At 31.3% G+C, this 26,319-nt stretch overlaps 2 protein-coding genes and 2 non-coding genes across 6 annotated transcripts in view; all 4 read left to right on the top strand.

Moving 5' to 3' along the window:
• The first annotated feature begins 1,574 nt into the window (after nt 1–1,574).
• On the top strand, nt 1,575–5,344 carry RpL7A (ribosomal protein L7A). Of its 2 annotated transcripts, none has more exons than XM_088184349.1 (7): nt 1,575–1,669; nt 3,588–3,693; nt 3,764–3,913; nt 4,097–4,185; nt 4,462–4,593; nt 4,809–4,931; nt 5,115–5,344. In XM_088184349.1, the coding sequence occupies exons 1-7, from the start codon at nt 1,655–1,657 to the stop codon at nt 5,295–5,297; spliced, it is 798 nt and encodes a 265-aa protein (XP_088040475.1). In that variant the 5' UTR covers nt 1,575–1,654; the 3' UTR covers nt 5,298–5,344. The 2 variants fall into 2 exon arrangements, with proteins under 2 accessions (XP_088040475.1, XP_088040474.1); XM_088184348.1 differs by having other exon boundaries at nt 3,579–3,693.
• Nucleotides 3,953–4,028, top strand: LOC148235742 (small nucleolar RNA SNORD36). Its single transcript, XR_015809467.1, has one exon. It is a non-coding gene; the product is annotated as a small nucleolar RNA SNORD36 (small nucleolar RNA).
• On the top strand, nt 4,325–4,395 carry LOC148235741 (small nucleolar RNA SNORD36). Its single transcript, XR_015809477.1, has one exon. It is a non-coding gene; the product is annotated as a small nucleolar RNA SNORD36 (small nucleolar RNA).
• A 1,944-nt stretch (nt 5,345–7,288) lies between the features above and the next one.
• Nucleotides 7,289–26,319, top strand: part of Gasp (Chitin binding Peritrophin-A domain-containing protein Gasp) — a 47,985-nt gene continuing 28,954 nt past the window's right edge. Inside the window, exon 1 of one of the 2 annotated variants that reach the window (XM_088184347.1) lies at nt 7,289–7,367. The gene's annotated coding sequence lies outside the window, so the exon portion shown is untranslated. The remainder of the gene's footprint in view (nt 7,368–26,319) is intronic. The other variant, XM_088184346.1, reaches the window with a different exon arrangement.

The raw sequence follows: 26,319 nt of genomic DNA, 5'->3' as shown, positions 1-26,319 counted from the left end.
ACTTATTTATATATTGCGGGTCCGCACCCCGTTAAACTTGTAAAACATCATGTAAACAATTTCATAATTCAATAAAAATACTACTGTTTGCAATCTGTGTGCAATTGCATCCCGTCACCATCCCGTCACCAAAATATCAATGCATTTTAGTCAATATAATTTGGATTGAACAATATCAGGCTTTCCTACCAAAGAGGTATTAAAATGGAAAATTAATCATATCTTTACGTACAATATTTACAGAAATATAATATAATAATATGTTTAATACTTCTCTTCTGATTTATTCAAGACATACCTATTACAAACTTTTTAATGGCCAAGAGATGCTTAGTATAATCCAAGCGGAAAGATCCCGCCTAATATTATTATACTACTGGCTTCCGTAATACGCAGATGCGGTAATTGCTCCTACGTATATGCCACATATTATTTTATCATATTACATAGAGACGGCTTTCATAAATGAAGTCACAGGCTTAGGGGGAGGGGTCAGCAAAATTGTGACAGTGTGAATAAAACAGGAGCCTGACTCAGGGAGATGGAATAAAAAATTCACGAAAAATCTGTGACCTAATTTGTAAAAGCCGCTGAAGATAAAATTAAGACATTAAAACTATTTATAACTAGGCAAAACACATTCCTTGGCGGATCTCAATGGGAAGACAATGACTGGCGGGGCCTCGTCCACCGATCTCACCTATCATATTTCAACATGTGACTAAACTGTATTTCATTCAATAAATACTACTGCAATGGCTCAATCTTTGTAATTGCCACCCGTCACCATCCGTCCACAAAACTATCTTAAGTATTTTGCTGGTCTTTCGTTTCCCGATGAAATATCTTTCTTGCGTGGGTTAATATCGCAATCATAGAAAGAAAAACTATAAACTTTTTTTCGAAGGGAATAGTCAAAGAACTTTTTATTAATATTAAATACATAATAAAATTCACAAGTAAGGGCTGCATTATTATTAATAACATGTTCTGGTTATTTTTTATTTATTCTGAATTAATTTTATTTTTAAAAATCATTTTTTTCACTAATAACACGTATTCCAAAACCAAAATTTTTCAAAAGATTTCGATATTTTTCTTTTAAATATAAAAAATAATTTTTAAAGAAACTAGTTCTTTTAATAACTAAAAAAATTAAACATAAAATTATATATAAAATCATAAAATTAAGAAAAATAAATAACACTGAGAAATTATCCCACCTAATACATTTCCAAAACTCTGAGCCATACTCATTCGTTGACATATACGTTAATATTTTGCATTTAATTTTTTTACGACTTTGACCCTAAAGTCTTGATTGAAGACATAAATATCATCTGGAGGTATTTAATACATTTTTGCTTAATACACATTTAATTATATTCTAAATAACTAATTTTGCTTATACATTCTTTCATAAATTACTATTTTAATCAAATAATATTTGTAAGTACAATATATATTTATAGATTAAAAATATATGATAAATAAAAATAGGAATAATGTTACAAAAACATAATGCTCGTTAAGTGTCGTTTTGTAACCAAGCACGCGTAGAACGTCACATCCCTACCTCCAAGCGGCCTTTTCCAGCGGCGACCGTACTGCCGCCGGTCATCCGTCTGCTTGCCAGCAATCCAGGGCCGCAGTCATGGTGCAGAAGAAGGTAAGATGTCATCCGATGAGAACTTTCGCTCCCGAATCATATTTTTGTCAAATGTCACCTCGAACGGCGACTTCTCGTTCACATGGATTCTCCAACAGATTGTCATCTGTGACGAAGATGACATTTTGACTATCAGCAAAACCTCTAATACGCTTCTGCCTATAATATAACAAAGCATGAAGCTACAAGGCGCAACTACACACTAGGGAATGTAAAAACGCGATGTTTATACTTTATAGGTTATGTGTTGACGAAAGCAATTCTGTCATATTCATTACGATAGTATTGGTGATTAATAATGTAAATAGGTATTTTTAATCAGTGCTTTATTGCTGCAATATCGTGTTTATTAAAATTTTCTGTGTAACAAAAATTGAGGTTATGTGTGACATTCTAAGCTCCACCTCGACCACTCACATGATTGTAGAAAACGCTCCTAATCGAATTTTCCCCTACAATATGTCCGTACATTTGTTCAACAAATAATTATTTGGTCCTCATTGTCGTCCATGATATTATTTTCTAGCACCAAATCGAGTTAATACATAAATGTTCTGTTACCACTTTAAAATAATTTTATGAGAATCGAAGATTCCATGGGGAAATTGGATCATATATTTTTTGGCGAGTAACTTCTTCATGGGGACTGAGTGGTTAAAAAGCTGTATTTTCACTCTTATTTCGCTTCTGGTTTAGTTGGTATTCTCTATTAGATATAAACAAAGTCATGCTCAAATTACATAGCTCCATATAACTAAACTTCATTTATGACCTAATATTGAAATGTCTACTTGATTTTCTGCTCTTCTTTATATTTTCAATTTGTCATTGACATCAAATCAACGTATATGTGAATATGAGTATAATAGCTAGCGGGTCACTTGCGACTCGAATTTTTGGTACGTCGAAAAAGATTAATAAAATAGTGCACATTAATGATATTAATTAGGCACAAAATTTGATGCGATGGACTTTCTATACTAATTTGTTCAATATAATTATCCACAAATATGTTCATAATCAGTGACAACGAGCTTTAGTGGACTAGTAACGTGATTTTCGACTATGTCATTCCTCGGTCACTTGCCTTTTATGCGTCTCGAAAGGCAGTGATGGATCTCCCTCCTAAAATTCAGAATAAACGAAAAAATTGCCACAAGAGTAACAAACTTATTAGCTTTTTAGCTATGAGTTACATTAGTGACATGAATTAACCTTCTGAGCGATATCACTACATCTTTTACTGATATAATAATTTTTATAAAATTAATACCAATAAATTTAAGAGTGAAATAACTGAATATATTACCTAAAAATATTTTATATAAAACATTAATAGCCTCTGAGTTGATATAAAAAAATCCCCAAAAGCTGAATACAGTACCCCCCCCAAATGAAACAATAAATTGGGGGCGTGCTATTTGGGATGCGTGTAGTTGGGTTAATAGAAAATACTCATACAATTTTTTGCAATACATACGTACGAATCAGGCGTGTTTGTGAGATATCCTCCCTTTGGCTTGCTCGCACATAAAGTAATGGGCACCCAAATAGCGCGTCCCCAATTTACCGTGTTACTGGGGGATATACTGTATATAAAATAAATTATCTAAATTTATTAATATATAAAATGATTTATTAAAACGTCAAGTCACTGATTTTTCCCCCATAATATACTATAAATGTAATATAAAATAATAAATAAATAGCAATAAAAAATAACTGGAAAACTAACTTGCTCCCAGGTGTATACTAACAAATTAACTAACTACTCAAAGGGTTAAAGACAATCAAACACAGTGAAACCTGTGCAAAATGTCAGATTTTTAATACTTTAATAATACTCTGATATTATCAGCTGAAATGTTGGTAATGATTCAATCGTTTGAATTAATCTGTATCATTTCAGCCCAAGAAGAAGATCGGAAAGAAGGTAGCGGCGGCACCCCTTGTCGAAAAGAAGATCGAGCCCAAAAAGGTGGTCAACCCACTTTTCGAAAAGAGGCCGCGCAACTTTGGAATTGGTTCGTCCCCGTCCACATTTAATTGCTTATTCTAATGTATATAGATTATATCATTTTTAATATAAAACAGGTCAAGATGTGCAACCCAAACGTGATCTCTCACGTTACGTACGCTGGCCAAAATACATTCGCATCCAACGGCAAAAGGCTATCCTCCAGCGCCGCTTGAAAGTACCTCCACCAATTCACCAGTTCCAGTCCACGCTCGATAAGCAGACAGGTTATTATACAATCAATATTAATAGTGATTTGGAAATAATTTAAATGATGAAACTGTATATTCAACTGAAAAACTGTGTTGTTAATATCCGAGAGCTTTTTAACTCTGATTTTGCTTTGTTATTGTATTGTTGTAATTTTGTTTTAAATTGTATTTTAATCAATGTTCGTTAATTTTATGCAGCTAAGGGACTTTTCAAGATCCTCGCTAAATACAGGCCAGAAAGCGCCATCCAAAAGAAGCTTCGTTTGAAGGCTAAAGCTGAAGCTAAGGTATGTTCCTGATAATATAAGTTACATTAAGATTCGTCGGCGAGAATATGTTTGCTGAATTTTAAAGGCTTTGGTTTTTTTACCAAATTATAAATAAAAACAAACATGTTCTTGCTGTATACCTTCAATTATTATATGATAATTATGATGAAATATTTTAACGAATATCTATGAGTTTATTATTTTAGAGCTTTTTAACACTGACCTTTATTATAATATGTAATTTTTTTCATGTTTTCTTTTTTAAATTGTTAAAACTATAAAACTGTATTTTAGGTCGCTGATAAGGAAGAGGCCCCACCTAAGAGGCCAAACACTGTTAGGGCTGGAACCAACACAGTGACACGGTTAATCGAGAAGAAGAAGGCCCAGTTGGTCGTAATCGCTCATGATGTCGACCCCATTGAGGTACTTTTGATACTGAAATATTAAATCAAGTCTAAATTTTACTATGATGTATTTTGAATTTCTTCGACCGATTTCGAGTGATCAGTTATTATAAATAAATAGTACCTGAGCTCGATAAAATGATGTCAATTGACCCTGAGTTATCTTTGTGTTGTAAAATTATTGTTTTTGATCCATTGGCGCTTGTTTTATTAATGAAATTATTTATTTTACAGCTCGTTCTCTTCTTGCCGTCTTTGTGCCGCAAGATGGGTGTCCCATATTGCATCATCAAGGGCAAAGCTCGTCTTGGAACGTTGATCCGTAAGAAGAACTGCAGTGCAGTCTGCTTAACAAACGTAAGAATGAATATAGATTATTTTAAATAATAATGATTTTGTTCATGATGATCCAGTATTTGCTATCCTAAAGCGTTGTGCGGAAGATTCTTCTACCACCAATAGAATTTCTGATGTACCTTTAAATATTTAGTTTGTGATTATTATAAGGATAAGATTAATTGATTGTATTTTTGTGGTAAGGTGGAATCTGGAGACCGTGCCTCATTTACCAAGTTGATCGAGGCCATCAAGACCAACTTCAATGAACGATATGAAGAACTCAGACGTCACTGGGGTGGTGGTTTGCTGGGGTCGAAGAGCCAGGCCCGCATCGCTAAATTCGAGAGGGCTAAGGCCAAGGAATTGACCCAGAAACATGGTTAAACATCTGTGACTATTTTCGTTTTAAAATAAAATTTTATATAAGATTATTATCCATTTTATTTCTACCTCTTATGTGAATGGATCCTATGATAAAATATTTTTATCTAATTTCCTTTGATAGTGAAAAGAATCTATCCACCTTTTCACTTCTAGTTTTTTTCTGGTTAATAGACGGTTTGCCAATCGTGCTGTGATGGCTGGTTTCTAGATGGCAATTTAGTGTCTTGAGATGTTGATACAAAAAGTAATGTAACAGGTGTTTCTCATGATGGCAGGTCCTGAGTTGAGTATTGATGTGAGCAAGTGTAGTCTTAAACTTTGGGAGAGGAGGCTTATTTAGGCCAATGGCCTAAACTTTTCCTTTGTACTCAACCCCCTTTGGGTGTTATCGCTGTACATGTTTGATGGTCGATCTTTCATTGTTTTGTGCTACCCCAGATAGTTATATATTTACATGCAAGAAATAAAAGAACAAAAAAATCAATATGGTGATGGGTAGCAATTAGACAGATTGAGCCGCTACCATAGTATTTATTGTGAAGTATACAAGGCTTTAAACGAGAAACTGGAAAAACCGTTATTTTTGTTGGAACGAGAACTGGAACTGAACCGAAAAAAGATTTTGGTTTGGTTAATGTTCAGGTATGCAGTCACTAAAAATATAAGCTGCAGCATTTGAAAAATATTTGGAACAAATTATAATTTTAATTATAAATGTTCAAGCATAATCATCTAGTAAAACATCTGATGAAAAGGTAGATGATTTAGAGGATTTCTTGAGAAGTAAAGAAGAGACATAGATTTCCTATTTCTACAGATGTGGATATTGAATTCTTATTGAAAAACTAACCATGTACAAAGATTTGACAGAAAAAAACATATTTTGGGAGGAAAATAAAAATACATATCCTCACTTATATAAAACTGCAATGATGGTTTTAGGAGATTAGGATTGATATTTATTCCGGAACCGAACCGATATAAATATATATATTTTAATTAAACCGGAACGAAAAAAATAACGGTTCGATGCTCTGGTTTAAATGTAAGAAAATGAAAGTGCACAGTGGACATGGCACCACCGGCCACATATTAATATAAAAAGTAGTAAAATAAATAAACGCAATAAAACGTTGAGAATAGCCGATTTTTTCTATAATTTACTATAAATGCAATATAAAATAACAACAGAAATAATTACAGAAAAATACGTCAAATTAGCTCACTTCCAGGTGTATACTAATAAATAAATGTGTATAATTTAACTCACTACTCAAATGGTTAATGAAGCAAGAGTGTCTTCTGGGTGACTATTTATAGGCGACCGTTGTGGTCGCTTCCAAACGTGAGCTTAGTCGCTCTTAAAACTCTTGGGTGTTCAGAAGTGATGATTTCTTTCGAGTTTTTGTTTGATAAATAACCTTTGTTCAATTCTTATGGGCTATTATTATGTTGGAAACCCTACACTATTTTTTAATTATTGTAGTAAGTGAACGTTTCAATCATTTTTGGATGTATCTAGAAAAGGGTACTTAATTATTATTGCATGACTACCTATTTTGCCCTGATTATGAAACCATTTCTAATGATATATGCTATTACTGAGATCAACAATGACTTGCCACTTGCATTTTCTCAAAGTTAATTTTCGTAGGGATTTTAAGGGTATAATAAAAATTTAAACGTCAAAATTAATCTTGGAAATTTACTAGGATAAATTAATATACTACCTCCAATATATAGGAAAGCTTTCTTATAATATTTAAAATAACAATTTAGTGCCATCTATATGATATTCATGAAAATATTTTATCAATCTATTAGGTTTGGTTGTTAACCAATATTATTTATACTAACTGTAAAATCGAATTTGCAATAATGTCTTAAAAGTTTTAAAGATACACAGAGCTATTTAAGTGTTATGGTATATACTTTCTTAAATAATGATTTTATGATTTACAAGTCTCGTTATTATGTGTTTATTTCGTCTTAGGTAAGCTACTACCAGGACTGGGCCGAGGGGCAGGTTGCACAGGCGGTCACATGGGGGACGCCAAAAAATCAAAATAGGTGCGTAACATTTTCTTTAAAAAATGTCAAACAATGTTGCCAAAAATATCTGTAATTGCTTGATGAACGTACACGCAATCACGTGCACACGATCAGAGACCACTTAAAATTGGAGCTCATTCCAAACTATTTCGTAGAGCTAGCAAATGAAATTTGAAAATAACCTTTATTTATTTAAACTTATTTTTTTAGATTGAACTTACTTATAAATTATTTTTGACAACGTTTCAATTGCATTGGGGTCTTAAAAACGCCATTTTTGTTAATGTTTAAACCTGAAAAATATATTCTAATATTTTTTATAAATATATATTTAATGATATATTTTTAATATTAGCATAGAAAATGGTTAAATATTTTTTTTAGTTCCCCTTATAGTAGAGCGACTCGATAATAGTCTCATGTTGACCATATATTTTAATATCTGCTCCTCAGTGCTCTTTTATGCACACTTTGGTTAGCTACTATAATATTCTTTGTTCTGTGGTTACCATACAGTTGTTTTCGCCTCGGTTGATTAGCGTTGTTCTACTATTTTTTGGGTCATAAATGCGTTAATTTATTAAATAATTATCGTAAAATAAACTACCACTATGTAATTATTTTGATTTATAGTTTCAAAATGTTTATAGTTCTTTTTAATTACTATACATTTTAGAACTATTTGCGAAAGATAATTGACAATTGGTAAAGTAGTGTTGGTGTATGATATTTTAATGTATATAAGCTTATGTTGTAAATGTGTGGAGGGGGGGGGGGCAACTTAGTTTTTGCATGGGGTGCTAAATAAGATAGGACCGGCCCTGATTACTACTTAATTTCATAATTTTGATTTCCAATTAATTACTAATTACTGCTTTGTATATTGTATTTAAATATGAGTTTTTCTTGTATGTGTTTATAATATAGATAGAATATTCCAAATCCATTGTCATTTTAATACAATAGCCATAGATTATTCTATTGTTCACCACTGTTTATAAAACAACATAGTATTAAAAAGTAGATATATCATTGAATAGCATTTTATGATAGTATCAATTTTATTCATCACAATAAGTTTCATAGCGAAAGCTTTCTTTCAATCTAAATTATTGAGTGTCAATAATAAGTATTACAATATTTTTTGTGCATTGATAGATGAATGATTGGTTTATTGTTCGAATATTTTATGTTGGCGACAATGACAAGCGATACAGTAAGTTCGCAATCGCGATCAATGTAAGAGGAAAGTAAAAAGATGATCATTATTAACGTGACCTCTTTGTAGTGAGACTGAAATGGTGGCGTATGTACATACATATATACTTATATTTATGTAATTTGCCGATTCTATATGGCGGTCGTTTTTATAGGAAAGCATACATGATGCTTGAGAAGGAAGCTATAGCTTAATTTAACCCACTCATAAAATTTCTTCCAATCGGCCACCCATATACTGTTCATTATAATATAAATTAGAACACCAAAGGCTGAAGATAAAAAATATCAAATTTCTTTACACGAATCAGAACTTAATTAGCGTTCCATATATAAATAAATCGTGTTCAATACCATCGAAAAGTTTTCTTTTTTTGTAGTGCATATTCTCATTCTGAATCGTCGAGCATGGAACTTTTTTTCAATGAGATCTGCGTCTATTATTTTGGCTAAAAGTGGAACGCGCGTCGAACATTAGCATTATTTTTTTGTTATTGTAAACACACATAATTGATCAATTATTATATGGAATTTTTGTGCGTTGTTCAGTGAAAGCTATTCATCGCGATAGCACGCGCGCTGAAAATAATTTCGTAACGAACTGACCGTGAAACGTTGGAGAGAAAGAGACAGAGAAAGAAAACATGGAAAAATTCGTACCAAGTCCACGAACGTCTATTTATCTATCCATCCACCGAGTGGAAATTATGACAAGCATTTAAATGCGATCTGCTCTTGACTGCTCTCAAGAGGGATTTTATTATTATTTTCCTCGCGTTGCTCTCGAACACGTCTTAAAACATGATAATGTTTGCAGATTGTTAACATGATGTCTCAGAATATAACAGAAAGTAAATAAATTGATCTCAGGGTAACGACAGATTTTCAACAGGATAAGAGTTTCCAAATATCCATTTTTAATCAAATAGTAAATAATGTATTTTTAGAATATATTTGTAAAGTAATCAGGATGAAATATATCGTCGTCGTCGTTGCGGTAATAATATTAGACAATAAACTAATCATTTTGCAAAGAATATTTATCTTCAAAAAACACATCTCTAGAAAATATTTTTAGCTTATAATTTTCATTACTATCAATAGTTTTATTTGTAGTATACAATAACAATATTTTTTTTCTATTAAACTATTAATATATACTATATTAATATTTAGTAAATATTAATTTTAAATAATATTTTTTAGTATTAATTAATATTTCCTAATTAGTTTTATTTTCATTAGGTTCGGTTTGGATTAGAATAGCAATTGGACGTTTCGCAACTGTTACAGTAAAAAATATAATTTAATACTTATTTTTTGAATATTTTATTGCACAAATATTTCGTTCTAGTGCACACTATAAAAGTTTTGTGCAATTTAATATTTTTATTATACATTACTATATTTATTTTATGTTCATTTTTGAGAATTGTTTTTATGAAACAAAGTATTTATTTAGATTAACATATCTCTTAAAATATTTCCTTGTTTAATCGAGCCCATTCTTTTGTATTCGATTCGATTCTATTTAGGTACGAGTGTATTCGAATTATGCAACGGGAATATTGTGTGCTTATGGTGCTTTTTGTCTTCCGGTTATATATTGTTTCCCCTGACCGTTTTGCAACAAAGAAATATTCTTTCAATGCACCGGAGAAAAGTTTCTTGTTATTTATGTGAAACCCTTTTTTTCTAGACGTAACGATGGCTGTTGTGTCTTTTACATTTTATTATCCAATTCATCCTAATGATAAATGATCATCCTTAGTAACAGTAATTAAGGTGCGAGTTTTAAGAATGAGAATACCCATAGAACTATTGCATAAAATTGTTAAAAATATGAAGAATGATTTAGAAAAAAATATATTCTGTTCTGAAGCGTTTCTCGACATTAGCCAAGAATTTGATAAGGTGTGGCATGAGGGTCTGCTTTATAAATTAAAATTGTATCGAGGAATACACGAACTTAAATGAGAGCAATAAGGAGTGCCACAGGGTAGTGTACTAGGACCATTACTTTATTTACTATTTTCTGCTGATCCCCAAAGAAGAAGACGAACGACAATTGCGACACTTGCGAACGACACAGCTGTAATGTACTCGCATATAAACCCATCAAAAGCGACAATGAATCTTCAGAGGAACCTTGACAAAATAGAAAAATGGTTAAAAAAGTAGAAGATCAAGGCAAACGAGTTGAAATTGACACAAATTGCTAAAAAAATATGCTCGCAAGTGTTTTTAAATGGCCATCCCTTCCATGAAAGAGAATAAGTAGAGACTTGGGACTGCATTTGAATAGAAGGCTAGCAATCAAATTTCGTCAGATGTACTACATGGTGAATATTAAATCAAAGAATACAGTGAAAAATAAAATCGTAAGCAGTTATATAGCATATAGGAAAAGACTGGAGTCATATACAAATATACTGGTGATTAGATTACTAGACTGCAAATCTAATAATACTCAACGACTAAAACGTTTTAAACCATCTGACATACCAAAGAAACACACAAACTTTTAGACCATACAAATTAATTTAGAAAATATATTCTATACTTCTCTTTATAAAGAGATGCATCCAACGGGTTGTTTCTCTACATGCCAACATGTTAAAAAAATTAACTGATGGATTGTAAACAAAAAAAGTAATAATAAAAAAACTAACGCCTACGTTTTGTGCAAGCTCACGAATTTGTGTATGTTTCTGATGCAGCTAACGCCTTCGATTGCTCGTTATCAGCTGAAGAAGAATGACCCTCATGACCCTCTTAATATTCAAGGCTTTCGTCTCTAAATGCCATTGATATACCTACAATACATATATGTAGATACATACATCATATTATATTGCAAATATTCTAAAATTTTAAGCAGGCTTATGGTTTATACTTCCGTATCGTGATTTGCACGATATTAAAACGATCAAAATAGTATTATTTAATATATGCAAGATGTCCATCAGCTTGCTTTCATAACATATTCAGTTTCGACATAACATGTCATACAAATTATCATGTGTTCGCACACATGTGCGCATGCACGTATCTCCAATGTTATTTCATCCGACGGCGGTCGCTCCGGGCGTCACCCACACAATAGAAACGCGATCAGCTCGGTCATAGCCGATCAGAGAAAGAACAGAGAAAGTTTACATATTTCACCTAGATTTGCATACTTTTTAAAGGTACGTGATTACGGCGACCGGCGCTCTCGTGAACCAATCCGATTATGCTCTCGCGATTCGTTGGCTTTCATCCAGGGCTGATTTCTTTATTGTTTTTCGCTACGTTTCTAAAGAAAAAGAAAATCGTATGACCATTTCATTGCCACGCTAGCCAGACGTCTGTCCACTCGTTTGACAGTCTACGCTTTGCGCTCTCGCTATTGATTATTGTTTCGATTCTGACCGTAACAGATAAGTCTTACACGCATGCTGCTGTAAGAGACACCTATCGATTTAAATAAATTATTAGTGTCGGTGCATCCATAGGTGTACAAGCTAAAGGGGCGAAGCTTCCTCTGTTTTATCTCCCTAATTCAGTAAATATAAACATGTAGAAAATGTTTAAAAAGCGATCACAAAAGCTAAATATAATACAAAAAACAGTTCCCAGTTAAATATGTGTGAATGATGAACACATTAATTTGTATTGCCACAAATATAAAGTACTTTTCTTAGTGGCGTAACCAAGGAAGGGCTGACTGCCCCGAGTGGCACATACTTGGGGGTGGCATTTTTGCGATGCAAGGACCCTTAATGTAGTGTGGTTCTTAATCTAAATGCGCTAAAAATATATATCCACGAATAGCTAAGAGATATGTTGAATATGTGAAAACTATATGATAATTTTATTAGCCTCTATAGATAAAAATATTTTTGGTCGGCCCAATTTAGCCAGTTTCTTAGAATCGGTAAAAGTCGAAGATACACCAGATGTTTCTGATTGTTTGTTCGAGTCGAGCGCGTGCTAAAATAATTAAATGTCATTAAACTTGAAAACTGTTTTTTATATATTTTTATTACATATTTTATTATAAGCATATAGCAGCATAGCTGGGGGTGCTGGTTAAAAAGAAGCGCCTGCCCGGATTTTTTTGGCATATTGTAGTCATGCATAGGGTAACAAATTTTTAGGAAGGTCAGATTTTGTATTAGATATTGTGGGGGGGGGGAGGCAAATGTTTTATTTTTTATAACAAATCAAATCATAATGACATACATACAGATACAATACATCAACTCTAACATACTCTCATATACATACGAATTCACACCTATAGCTCTTTAACAGACATATTAAAGATTCACACAAAATACTAAACTACAAATAAATATTATAAAAAAATTATGATGTACACCTAAAATAGATGAGCATCTTCCCATATATTTTTTTCGGCTTCTCAGAGCTATCGCCGAAAACATCATTGTGTTTGGCAAGACTGGGTTCTTAAGCGCTGATGTTTTGACCACAGCGGTCAAGAATAAGGGACGCGATCGCGACTCTGTATGGCACTCTAAAGCTCACACCCAAAAATCACCGATCTTTGATGAGTTGTCAAAAATGCAATGAATTGTATCCCAACGCTTCTAACAAAAAGACACTATGATGCAAATACGGATACGTCCCGTACTCCCTCTTATAGAGATATATTATCTACAAAAAAAGAGTATCCAAATGTAAATATTATTTTTTTTAATATATTATTAAACATATTTTTTGAATAATCAATGTCCGCAAAAATCCTGTCCGGAAAGTTCCTGTCCGCAAAATTCGTGTCTGGAAAAATCCTTGCACCGGATTTAACAGATGAAAACCATTTTCTTGTTCACGTTGCAAGTCTGTTAAATGATGGTTTATAGCAGCATATAATTTCACTGGCACCCATCAGAAAAATTATATTTTCACTTGCAAAAATATATATCTACCGGTGAAAATGTTTTCTAATATTATTTTACTGAAATGCTAGTGAAAATATATTTTCACTAGTTATTCTCATTCACTTTCATACATATATAGTATATACATACTATATGAACGTACACATGTATGGGTCACACCTGCAAACTGAGAAGAGCTATCGAGAATTTTAATTAAAACACCTCGAACCCTCATGGATACCTTCACACACAGGAATCAACGATACATAATTTACTTGACAATAACGACCACCATAATGCATATTATAGGCATTTCATCAAAACTGAAGCCAAAGCTATTGCTTACTATCAGTGGTGCATTTTTCAGCAGGGTGGGAACGGAGTATCATATAAATATACTGCCTTATTCTGGACATAGTCATAACTGATTTTACTTTGAAATCATTCAAACGTAGTTCATATTAATTACGCCGTAAAATCTGAGGCATTTGGCGAACTTAATGCTACGAAAGATTGAGATAGCTATAACATCCAAAATCTGTTGTGTATATTAGCCATAAAAATGCTCTTTGAAAGTACGTAGAGATTTGTTGATATGACCTCTCTGTGATATCAGCTATTAGGAAACACTTAAGGTGTACTAATTTAACATCAACAGATTTTTTTTAAATTGCAATTCTCCATTTAATATACTGGAAGACGATGTCTTAGAATAGATATGACATGCCGTTGACATGGTATAGTGGCCATGAACGCTGGTTTTAGCACGACATGAAGATGTGTTGTCGTAGAAAGATAAAAATTGTCGGTCGTTCACATCGAGGGTTAATAATGGCAAGCGCTCGTGCGCCACCATGAATAAAAGAACAAAGAGAAAGAAGACGCCCCGGTTACGTTTAGCAACGCTCTTTTGTTGAAATTTTCGCAAAAGTTTATAATCTCGTCGAAAATTTTCGCACACACACGCGACCTAACAAGTGCCATTTAATAAATTATGAAATCGAACGGCATGGCGAGCGAGAGGAGCAAATTTCGTTATTGTGGAGAGAGAGAAAAAAGCAGATTGCATCTTCTCCGATCTTGCATCATCGGTCTAATGTCACAATGTGGAAACTGTTTTGTGACCGCCCACGCAGAGTGCATGTGTGATTTTTGTCAGCTGACCTTACACCTTAAAAGGTTAAAATTTCCAATTATTAATTTGCTCAAATAGCTGAGTCATTTAAAGTATAATATTTATAATTTAAAATAATATCTCCAGCATTTTATACAAATATATGTATGAGCTAGGTAAAATAATGGTTTATATATGTTAGTGATGAACTTTGCCTTTTTCTTGATGATAAAAAACTAGTTCTGTCACGTTTTTCAACCACCTACACAATTTATTATAATTTAGATGTCACTCTAACACTCATGTGATCGAACGAAATGAGATATCAAACGCTCAAAATCATACCCCACATAATATATTAATATAACAATGGGAAAGAGATCTCGTGACCAAACAATTGAATTGTTAATTAGAAATATTGTACGGACCACCTAATAATACATCTATCTGGAGACATAAATCACTCATAACTACCAGTGAATAAACTATTCTTTGCTTGGAAAGGATGCTCGTCAGATAATATATTTTACCCTGCACATAATAATAATGATTTTCTGTTCTTTGGTTACCGATCGTCAAGGTGACAATCTGGACCGTTTCTCTTTAGACGTGAATACATTTAGTGGGCATGTCCAAGAAGTACCAATTATCTCGCAAGCATCCTCATCTGCGATTTGCGAGAGCTGTCTCAAATTGTTACAGTCTTCGTCTTCGTTATGGGGAGCGCATATCACTTTTATAATTTATTGCTAGTTCGCAGCGTCTTTGAATATAGTTTCATTGTTTCAGTGAATTCAAAGTACTCTTTACTGTTGGATAAAATTTAAAGAAAAGTATTCAGACATATTTACAAGGTGTCTTGTTGCTAAGAGCGTTGGGATACAATTTATTGCAATCGCAGCGTAGCGTATACTCAATAATGCCCTTTAAAGTTGCTAAGGGGCGGTGTAAACAAGCCGTTAATACTCGGTGACCTTCGGTTGCGAGCTTTTGAGCGCCCTAGATAGTCGGGATCGCGTCCTTAATTCTTGACCGTCGCGGCCAGGACGTCGGCGTTTGAGAACACACGAACTATTCAGTTTCTCAAGTTTGCGAAACACAATAATGTTTTCGGTGATAACTATTAGAAGTTAAAAAAAATACATGGGATTATGCTCATCTTATCGCATTGGGAAAGCCTATTAAGTCAAATTTATAGCAAAATATATAAAAATAAAATAATTTCGGCTCAATGTTTATCCGTTGTCTTCAAAAAATACACGTTTACTATTACACTACAATAAATACACATTTACTTTTATACACGTAGGGAAGATATCTAATCTTAGCAGTGTTTTTTTAATAATATACTTCAGGGCATTCTGATTAAGACTGGATTACCCTATAAGAAAATTAAGGCAAAACTTGGAATATCAGTTACTGAAAGTTTTCGTTATTAAAATTAAAGTCGGTATAGCGTAGTGCAACGTTTTAGATTAGTAACCCAAAGGCCACGGGCTCGAAACACGATAGCAGACTCGAATTTGTATTAATAAAAATGCACTATTATAAAAAAACAGCCCCAGCTGCAAAGTTGCATCTATTGATTGTTAATTATATTACACGTACTAATTTATAATTAATTTTATAGCTGTCACCGATTCCAATACTATCAGTCTGATAGATAAGTTATTTGTATGTATTCATTATTTCTGGTTGACTTACCCAGTTAGTACAGACTTGCCTTGTTACACATTGGTCTTACATCGAAAGATTAAAAATAAATAATAATTTATTTGTATAATATCCAGTTATTTTCTTAAAGTTAATGAGTTATTTATGAAAAAATATTCAAAAATTTTGCGCTGCGCGGGCAAATATTTTTTTTAATAAAATTAAAATTTAAAGCAAAGCATCTTTTTAAGTAAAAATGTATTTTAAGATTTCCTGATGCACGACCAAAAATGTTTAAATTATTATTCTTGTTTTTAATTTTGTATTCCTTACATAAATAAATAAAATAATTAATGTAAAAGGATTAAAGCAGAACTTTTAGTATGCTTTATATACATAGTATTACAATTTATGCAAATTTTTACAACATATATGTAAGGTATTATTATTATTTAAAAAAATAAGCATTAGATTAATTTTGTGTTTTACATCAGTTTAAATAGTATTGCATAATTAATTATATATTTAAATAATTTATAACGAATAAATAAATGGATAAACTATTATATATACGATTAAATTTCGAAAATATATTGTAAAATAATCACGCCATTATGTTATTAATTTAAAAATAGGTATTTAGTTGATATATTGTAGTACATAAATTTTAATAATTAAGCATCATTCACAATTAATTTTAATTAACCATAGAACATACACAAAAATTATAATTTTACCTTAAATAACAAAATTAATATTTACAACTAGGGTATTTTTTGTAAGATATTAAATGAAATAGAGTATGTTTAAGTGTAACTTAACAATTCATAGATTCTATCTACTTAAGTTGGCAGCAGAGCGTTAGGTAAAAAATCATATTTATCACGATTTTTTTTAGTGGAACAGATAAACAGAGAGATAAGCTTAGAGATTTTTAATAAAGATAAAAAACAGTAATACATATATATGTATAAAAATAAGTCAAATCTTGATCTAAAGTTTATATATTACTAAAAAAATGAATACTAGTAATTATATCACTTAATCATATAAATAATAAATTAAAAGTTATTTAAATAACCATTAAGATTAAAATCAAAGAGTTTTTCACCGTTCACAATCCCTCAATTAACCTGAATATGTGATTAATTAATTAAAAACGAATCAATTAAACCGCAAAGCCACGCTTTATTTTTACCGGTGGCAACATATTGTAATAACGTTTCAAATGATTTTTTGCATAACACTTCGCACGCTCACCTATTATGACACAATAGTGACACATTTAACGATTCTTGAATCAAACGAAAAAGGAGCGATTGAAAATCTTATCGTTCATAGTAACAATAACAAGAAAAAACACAATACAAAGCAAAGTTGCGAGCATTGTACGATCTCGTTCACGAATTTTTATCTATCATGAGAACTATTTTATTATGTTACAATAAAAATATACCTAACACGAATCCGTTGTTTTAATCTTATTGCATATACAAATGTGTCCGTAATACAAACACGTTAATGTATATGTTAAAGAATGAAACATGCTTTACTGGAATATATTTTACTAGAGTAAACAATTAGCAACAAAATAAAAACAGTCCCTGATTGGTTATTTTAATTTATCATTTTTTCACCCCTATTTATAAAAATGCTTATAAATTGTGCATAAAGAACTAAAAACTAGCCGCGGTGTGTTTAGCTCCTGTTAAATTATTTTAAATAATTATCCATGGATACGTTTTAAATCATTTTTGGGAAGTTTTGTTGAAACCAACAACATGGGCTTAGTCCCCCTAGTTCCATTGTTACTAACCTTCTGTCTTTCACTAAAACAGTGATAAAATCTCTTGATTCAAGAATTCAAGTAGACGTAGTATATACAAATTTTAAGAAGGCTTTCGACAAGGTTTGTTATGTGTTATTATTCAGTCAGACCTTGGTTGCTCGGATGATTTAATATTTATTTAATCAATCGTAGCAGTTTGTAACCTATAGCAACCGATTTCCGAAAGAATATCAAGGGTCCAACCTGGGCCCTCTGCTCTTCACGTTATTTATTAATGAAAAAAATACGGCAGTTACAATTTTTACTGTATGTAGGTGATTTAAAATTGTTTAAATGTATTCGAGTGATTTAGATTCAGATTATTCCTGTGTCTCAGATGTTATGGAATAGTGAGAGAAGTAAGGATGCTCCGTGAATAATACGACTGTATGATTCTGTAGTTCTAGCGACTAATTAATTTATTCTTTTAGTTATTCCGTATTTATAGTTAAAACGTAATGACATGATTAATGCATTACTCATGCACATAATGTGCTACACGTGTATATAATTTTAATTACATATAATTCGATTAACCCTTTAATGCCTGAAATCTTTTTCAAATGTTGTTTAAAAAATCGATATTATTTTTTTCTCTTTTTCTAACTAAATAATAAATATTTAACAAAAAAAATTAAATATATTTTTAGAACATTTACTCAAAAAAAAATACTCACTATATGCCACATGAGTGCGCAATAGTGCGCAATATTTTTAAACGGGATCTGTAATTTGAAGCGCCATTATTTTGGGATAGAATTCACTGAGTTTTCGCAGAAATTTACTGGCATTTCACATTGATCTATATATAATCTTAGCTACGAGAAACTTCTCCATTTCTTATTACTTAATTGTAATATTTTGTGATTTTGTTTTTATTATTTGTTTGTGTATTATTTTCAATCTTACTTGTATTATATATTTTTTGTGTATTGTGATATTGCTTGTATTGCTTTTTGACTATCGTGACACATTTTGGTAACCTGTTAGATCACGATGATCGTAATTTAATTTAAATACATATAAAAAACTAAAAAATAGATGTTTTTAAAGTCTAAATGTAACATTTGTTCAATGGACTTTGCTTTATAATAAATACAGTAATTTCTATCATTTGTTTCAGCAAGTGCTGTATTCTTCATATATTTTTTCACCTGTGGGTTTTTAATACCAATGTGCACAATTTAAATCAAATATAAATAAATTTATTTAATTTTTAAAACCATTTTATGATAAATATATCAACAGGATTTATCAGTTTTCTTAGTCAATAACTAATACCTGAAAGATATTGATTCAAATTTAACAAAAAATATTTACTATTAAATTTATATTGTCTCTAAGAGATAAGAATTAGTAATTATTAAAAATATACAAATTAAGCTTTCCTAGTTTTTCCAGATCTCACGATGAATAATTAAAATCAAACATATGTAAAAGTCGGGCATTTACAATAAAAATCATTTAAAAAACGGTTTTATTCCGGATTTTTCTTATGATTGTATATCTTTCGTTGCGCTCGAAAGTCTTTAAATTAACATCATCCGTGTTTAGTTTTCGTAGTGGAAAGCGTCACAATTGAAAATTTCGTAGTATTATCAGTCAAGACGCAAATGGTCGATGATGCTAATCTGACTGTTTTCTCTGAATACAAGATTATTTATATCATTAGTTAGGATGCTATGATAGATTACAATATTCCTAGAATGTACCTATAAACACAGCTTACGTGAATTTACTATCAATTGAATGTGAATGTTTTTCTCACACAATTTATCACGAATAGTTATGGGGAAAACGGGCATAGTTTTTCACATAGGTCCCCAATTAATTTGTCGGCCCACATGACAGGATACCATTTGAATGCCAATGCCAGTGGCGGCACGTCCATAAGCTGCAACTTCCGCCACTGGACTACAGGTTTAATACATAAAAAATGGCGATACGTGAGAAACAGGCAACGTCTGAGAATGCGAAGGCCTTTCTACGTGACAATCAAGATACGGTATATTTATTCCATTCAGTGCCCAATAATGCGTTACATATTTTATGCGTAAGTACAATGCCTCTATGTCATTGTTCGATTGTAAATACAATTAAATAACTCATAAGATTAATATAAATAACAAACAGTTTTCAATACACAAATTTCCCTAATTATGAATATTTTTTTGTGAAAATACGTCATTGAAATATAAAATGGGTCACTCTTTCATTTTGTTCAAATTCCATATTAAATTTATGGTTTATTTATGATCGCGTGCTGAATAATTCATACTTTTTCATTAATATAACAATTAAACGCGTCAAAAGTGAATTACAATCGTTCAATAAATATCTCAATACGTTTTTTGCACATATAGCAATAATCGTATTTCTTTCACGCAACACATTCTCTAAACACGTTATTATTAAAAAAAAAAACATTTTTATTAAATCAAATATTTAAGCAATTCAATAATATGACATTTATAATACTATTCAAATATCATATCGTCTATTCTTTATTTATAAGTAAGATACGGCTCGCGGCTCGGATTCGGCCCGTTGGCCAAAAATACGCTCATAATATTGCAAGCAGCTAAGAGTACTTCAGTAAAAAGTTTTTAACGATGTTATAGTGTCTCAACGGGTTTGAATTGATTTTTGCAATTACTTTTCTGCATCCGTGGCAATCTTTAGTGGCCGATTGATTTATTATTTGTCTAAAATACTTGTCCGTTCATTGGTGATTCGTTTATTTGCGTTGCTTGATAATAGTACGCTCATTAAGAGGCGGCAAAGCGCCGAACAACTGTTTTTATATTTTGATCTTGCGCACAAAAATATCAAAATTCTAATGGATTGTCAAACCAGCGTGATAGGAGGTGACTCATTAATAGAAATTCCAATAAACTATCCTCATCCCCGCCACAATATATAAGCTATAATAGCTGACCATACACGCGCGGGTACATCCGATGGATCTGCCTTTCGCGGGTGCCTGGCGGACAAATCCGAACGTGTGTGGTGAGAAAAGACATAGATTTGTCTGTTCGCTGTCCGTGCTCAAAACGAACGGACCGGACACGGACAGGCAGATCCAAGCACCGTGTTTGCACATGTGTGCGCTCTTTGTTTATCCATTCAAAACCACCATATATTATAGCAAATTTTTGCTCTTTCGAAAAAGACATCAGACAACTGTTTTTTATTTATTTATTTTTATAAAGTATTAAAACTGATGTTAAAGTTCAGACTATTATGTGTGAAAAAATAAAAAATCGGTGATATCTTAAAAATCATATAATAACTAAAAATTAATAAAATATTTTGCAATTGCCCAATTTTTTTAAACAATTAATATCAGTGCGGAAGTTCATTGACTCATTATTATTAAATATTTTTAACTAAACTGACTAAATTATTATTAAATATTTTTAGCACAGAGTAATGACTTTGATACAAAATTGTCGCATACCTTGAAAAGTGAGTGTAATATCCAATTACTCAGTACGTACGTATATATTTAAATGACAAGTGTACGTATTTACGTTTGATGCTGAAAAAATACGTAAATGACGAATGTGTATGTGACTAATATTAAATTGTTCCTGGATTTCATGATCACAATCAATTATAAACCATATAATCAATTTATACTTAGAAGAGACCTTCGTTCAATCAATGAAATAAATGAATTCGTTTCATGATTTCCGCCAATTTTCAGTACATGACTTGACTGATTTTTTTACTAAATATAAAGAGGATGAATTAACCAAAATATGTTCTAAAAAACGAGCTACTTCCGGCCAATACTCACAATGTGTCCTTGAGCAATCTTAGTTTTAATTTCTATCTATTTAAATTCTACTTACTTATGGTAATCTAGTATTTTTTACAGTTAATTTTTTTTAAAGTACAGTTCCAAATTATAATGAACCACGGGCGTTCACGTAATATTCTAGTTACACGTAATTTATAATCAGGATACAGTTTCGAACTAAACGCGATTTTATCGCACGCTTAACAGTTAACGATGCACGTTAGTTTTTCGGCGTAACCCTTTTCTTCATTCACAGCACGCTTTAAATAAAAAATAAAACACACACAAATCAATGTCGTGCACTTGTCTAGATTGTAATTCCATTTATAAACTAAACGGCAATTGGTTCTGTGTAGCCATTATCTTATTTACTACGTTTTATAACATTTTAGTCGATTTCACCGCAAATACGCTTCCTGATTGTGTTCCTTCCGCCTTATTAGATATTCTGATGTCCTTTGATATAATAACTGCATAACGTTGAACTTATTGGGAATGTTTTTGCGCCAATTTGATGCCATTATGACGCATTGTTCGTGACAATTGCACGTTCGATTACATCCGGTGTACAAGATCTTTGGATTTTATAACGTAGGATCTCAAAATGGTGGTGGGCGTCACGTTGGTTAGACCTACTTGCGAAAATGAATACTTTACTAAGCTTATGTGTAGATACTAATAACGTCGGTATGTTATTAGTATTACTGAAATGACATACTTCCTATAGATTAAGTAATAATTTATAATAATACTATTTTAAGAATACTGCTTAATATTTTCATGGACAAATATGCATTTGATTACTCATCTTGTAGCTAAAAGAGAATGTACTTTAACTAAATATAAATAAAACGATATCTTAAATCATTAATTAGATATAAATACTATAAGTATAAAATATTTAGATGTAATTATATATTGAAAAATAGGTTAATTGCATAGGATTTAAATACAATCCATTAAGTGCAATTTATAATTGTAATTTATTGCCTCAAATTAGTAATTAATAAAACTTGATTAATTATTTGTTTGAATTTTTCTTTAGGTGCAACACATAAATCCGTTCTTATAATTTAATATTTTAAATTTAGTAAGGTGTAATTAGATATAATCTATTATCATAGTTACTTCATTAATCCTATTTCTATAAATATATTCATTTCTGACTTCTTATACAGATTTTTTACAAATAAAATAATTATGCAAAGATAATATTAGATGATGATTGATGAGAACCTTTAACGGAGCTCATATTTACACTTTTTAAGTACGTTTTAAGTCACTGTAGTTACACTACTTCCTTTTATAAATTAGTTGCAGTATGAACGCTCGATAACAAGCGTTCCCACTGCGACGGCGACGGCATGATTTTATTGCTTTTGACGTGGATTTTTTACTTCTGAGAAGTGATGTTTTTTGCGCTCTCTTATTGGTAATATTAGTAATATTCTCACTCGTAATATTGTTATAAAAAGTCTTAATGGCACGATTTTATTGCTTTTGAACTAGACTGGAAATTCACAAATTGGCAACATTGAGCAGCAAATAATTATCAGATAAATATTATGGGTAGATATTTTTAATAATTTTTAATGTCTAATTAAAATATTTGGCATAGAATATGATTTCAGAAAATATGTTGCAATATGTGTACTTATTATATAAAATTTGAATTTAAATAAAAATTGCTTATATGGTTTATATTCCACCAGAACCCACGATTCTTAAAGGTAATAGACCCAATGATTTTAATAACAGGTTAACGCCATGCACTGCGATACCATTTTATCGGTATTAACCAAAATCTAGCATTGATATTTTCATTGAAAAACCAGAAGGTTTTTATTTTATTGGAAGACCTAGACTGCGGTTGTGGGATAGGGTGATGACCCTAAATGCAAAAGTGAACCTAAGCTCACGAAATTCGAGACTCTTATATGTATATATTTATATAAAAAGATGTATTAAATAAATAATTACATTCACCATATTTAAAAGTATCACTAAACAAATATTTACAATGAAACAATGTACATTAGATATCGAGATCTACTTAAGAAATTTATATACAACCATATATTTATTGAATTTTGTATGAAGTTTTTTTTTTGGAATGTGCTTCAATTAATTTTCCAATTTAATAACACAACACAACAATTTCACGCGCTGTATTTATCACTATATGAATGCATTCAGCGAATGCGTGCATCATTGCATTGTAAATGTATTGCCATATCAATCCCACGCCCAATGCTTAATAAGTGCCTATGAAGTAACTGGTCTTACGGTACTGAACCTTATACGCCGTATTACGTATGAAAAATAACGTTTTATTATGCCATATACACGTACGAAACGAAAAAGAGTCGCATTGAAAACTTCCTCGATTCTAAATCATACGAGGATGATAATATTTTTTTTAATCGTTTATTCGGGGAAATAATTTCCATGTGACCCAATTTTATGATCATACCGTCGTGGAACCATTAAAACTGGTTCAAATGACTTTGTCGGTGCCCATTAGGCTGTTGTGTCAATTAATCATGTGTGCAATTTCGAATGTTGTCACGTCATGACCTATTTGTTGACAATCGAACAATGCGTTTCGATTTTACGATGTGATTGATATTATAATATCTGTTGAATAAAAAGTTAATGGCTCATAATTTTTGGATAACGACAATTTAATATATTTAATACTACACATACTCCTTTTCCCAGAAAACTTTTATATTCAATAAAAGTAGTAATAGTAATAGGTTATAGTAATAAAATTATTAAATTTTGATTTTATTTGCCTAGTGGCAAAGTGATTTTCAGTTTTTTCATTGAATTGTAACTATCATATGTTCATACTAACATTTAAAAACCCGTAACTTGTATTGTATCTAAAATATAGTTTTTTATGGGGTTTGAGGCCCAAGGGGTGTGACTTTGCAGCTAGAAATGGAAGCCGGAAAGCTGGTAACAATTTATTCAGCAAACCTACCGAAGCTAAATATTGAAAAGTTGTGTTTTATTTGCTCCTCGGGATGGTCCTATGAGGTTTTTCGTTGCTTTTCTCGACTCTCAAGGCTGTCCCTAGTCACAAGTCGCGTCTGGAGCATCTCTTCGCCGCCTGTCGTCTACCTTGTCTGCCTGAGCTTTTGTACCGACGATTAGGGACGTCTCCGGCGAATCATAACAATGCAGAGATCAGTTAACCAATTGCTTCGCGTGTATATTTGACCAACGAAATATGTCTACGCCTTGAAAGAGTGAAATTTGCTAGATGAACGCATTTTAAAAGTCGAATAATGCAAGGGGTGAATATTAATAATGTTTTTGTGGCGCCCGATGGTGTATTGTTTGTGCAAAGAGAGATGATATAGATTATCTTTATTTATAAGGGTAATAATGACGTTATAAATTAACGTGCTTTGACATATTAATGTCCAAAAGGAACATTTTTTTCTTACAACAAAGGTTTACCGTGGTGGTCTGATAAATTTCAGTCTACTGTGTTACTTATCGTTATCTTTCTTGCGGGTTACCCCTTGTTTAAATTATGCAATTGTCATTTTCTCATGTAAGTATCCTTTAGTTAAACTTAGTATTAGCTGCACGAGGATATGGAGACCCCCTATATAATATTCATGTTGACATAACTGTTTTATATATTTTTTATCGAATGCCAAACCCTCAGATCTGACATTTTCTTATATGCCACATCTCTGATTAAATTCAGGTTTACGGACAGTTTTTTTAAAAAAAAAACAAAGAATGATCAAGATTTTTTTAATGAATGTAAAGTTTATTTTATGACTGTATTAATTATCACAGTTACTTGTATATGAAATTATAAACAATGAATTATGTATGATGATACAATACAAGAAACACATATGTTATTTAGAATGAAATATTAGTTTTTTAATATTATTATTAATATTTGTAATAGGATTAGGTTTAATAATAGACAATATAATATGTACTTAATTGTCATTTTTTTATTTTTGCTAAAAAAATTGTTGTTCTGTCTTATTTATATTAAAAAAAGTTATTTACGAGGTCATGTGAATCATGATAATATATGTACATAAGGTTATTCATATAATTATCAAATTTAATATTCAATCTATGAGCATATATTTTAATTGAAAAATTATTATAACTGTATAAAAATATTTTTCTTTTAATTAAATTTAATATTTTTAAATATACTATAATATTTGTCAGGTCTTAGGTAAGAATATAAGTCCTAAAAAAGTCAGCTTTTGTCTGTGTTAAGATAATAAAAATATATTATTAACTGATATATTAACAAAATACATGTCTTGGGTTATTAGTAAAAAAAATGCCGCATATTTTTGTCGTCGCTCAGATGATTTAACTCGGTTATCCTCGAGTTACTTGAACGATCGTAGACAATTCGTAACCTATAGCGGCCGATTATCGAAAAAATATTTCACCCCTTCGGAATTTTT

This window comes from Plectrocnemia conspersa, unplaced genomic scaffold, assembly GCF_051122295.1.
Source record: "Plectrocnemia conspersa isolate PC_06_02 unplaced genomic scaffold, ASM5112229v1 ptg000004l, whole genome shotgun sequence".
NCBI classification, from domain to species: domain Eukaryota; kingdom Metazoa; phylum Arthropoda; class Insecta; order Trichoptera; family Polycentropodidae; genus Plectrocnemia; species Plectrocnemia conspersa.
Note: the sequence above shows the minus strand (reverse complement) of the source record. Positions and strands in the feature narration are given on the sequence as shown.

Excerpts from the sequence above, each read along its gene's own strand:
- RpL7A (XM_088184348.1), top strand. Across the intron at positions 3,694-3,763 it reads GCCGCGCAACTTTGGAATTG|GTCAAGATGTGCAACCCAAA; the intron begins GTTCGTCCCCGT and ends AATATAAAACAG. Across the intron at positions 4,594-4,808 it reads ATGATGTCGACCCCATTGAG|CTCGTTCTCTTCTTGCCGTC; the intron begins GTACTTTTGATA and ends TTTATTTTACAG.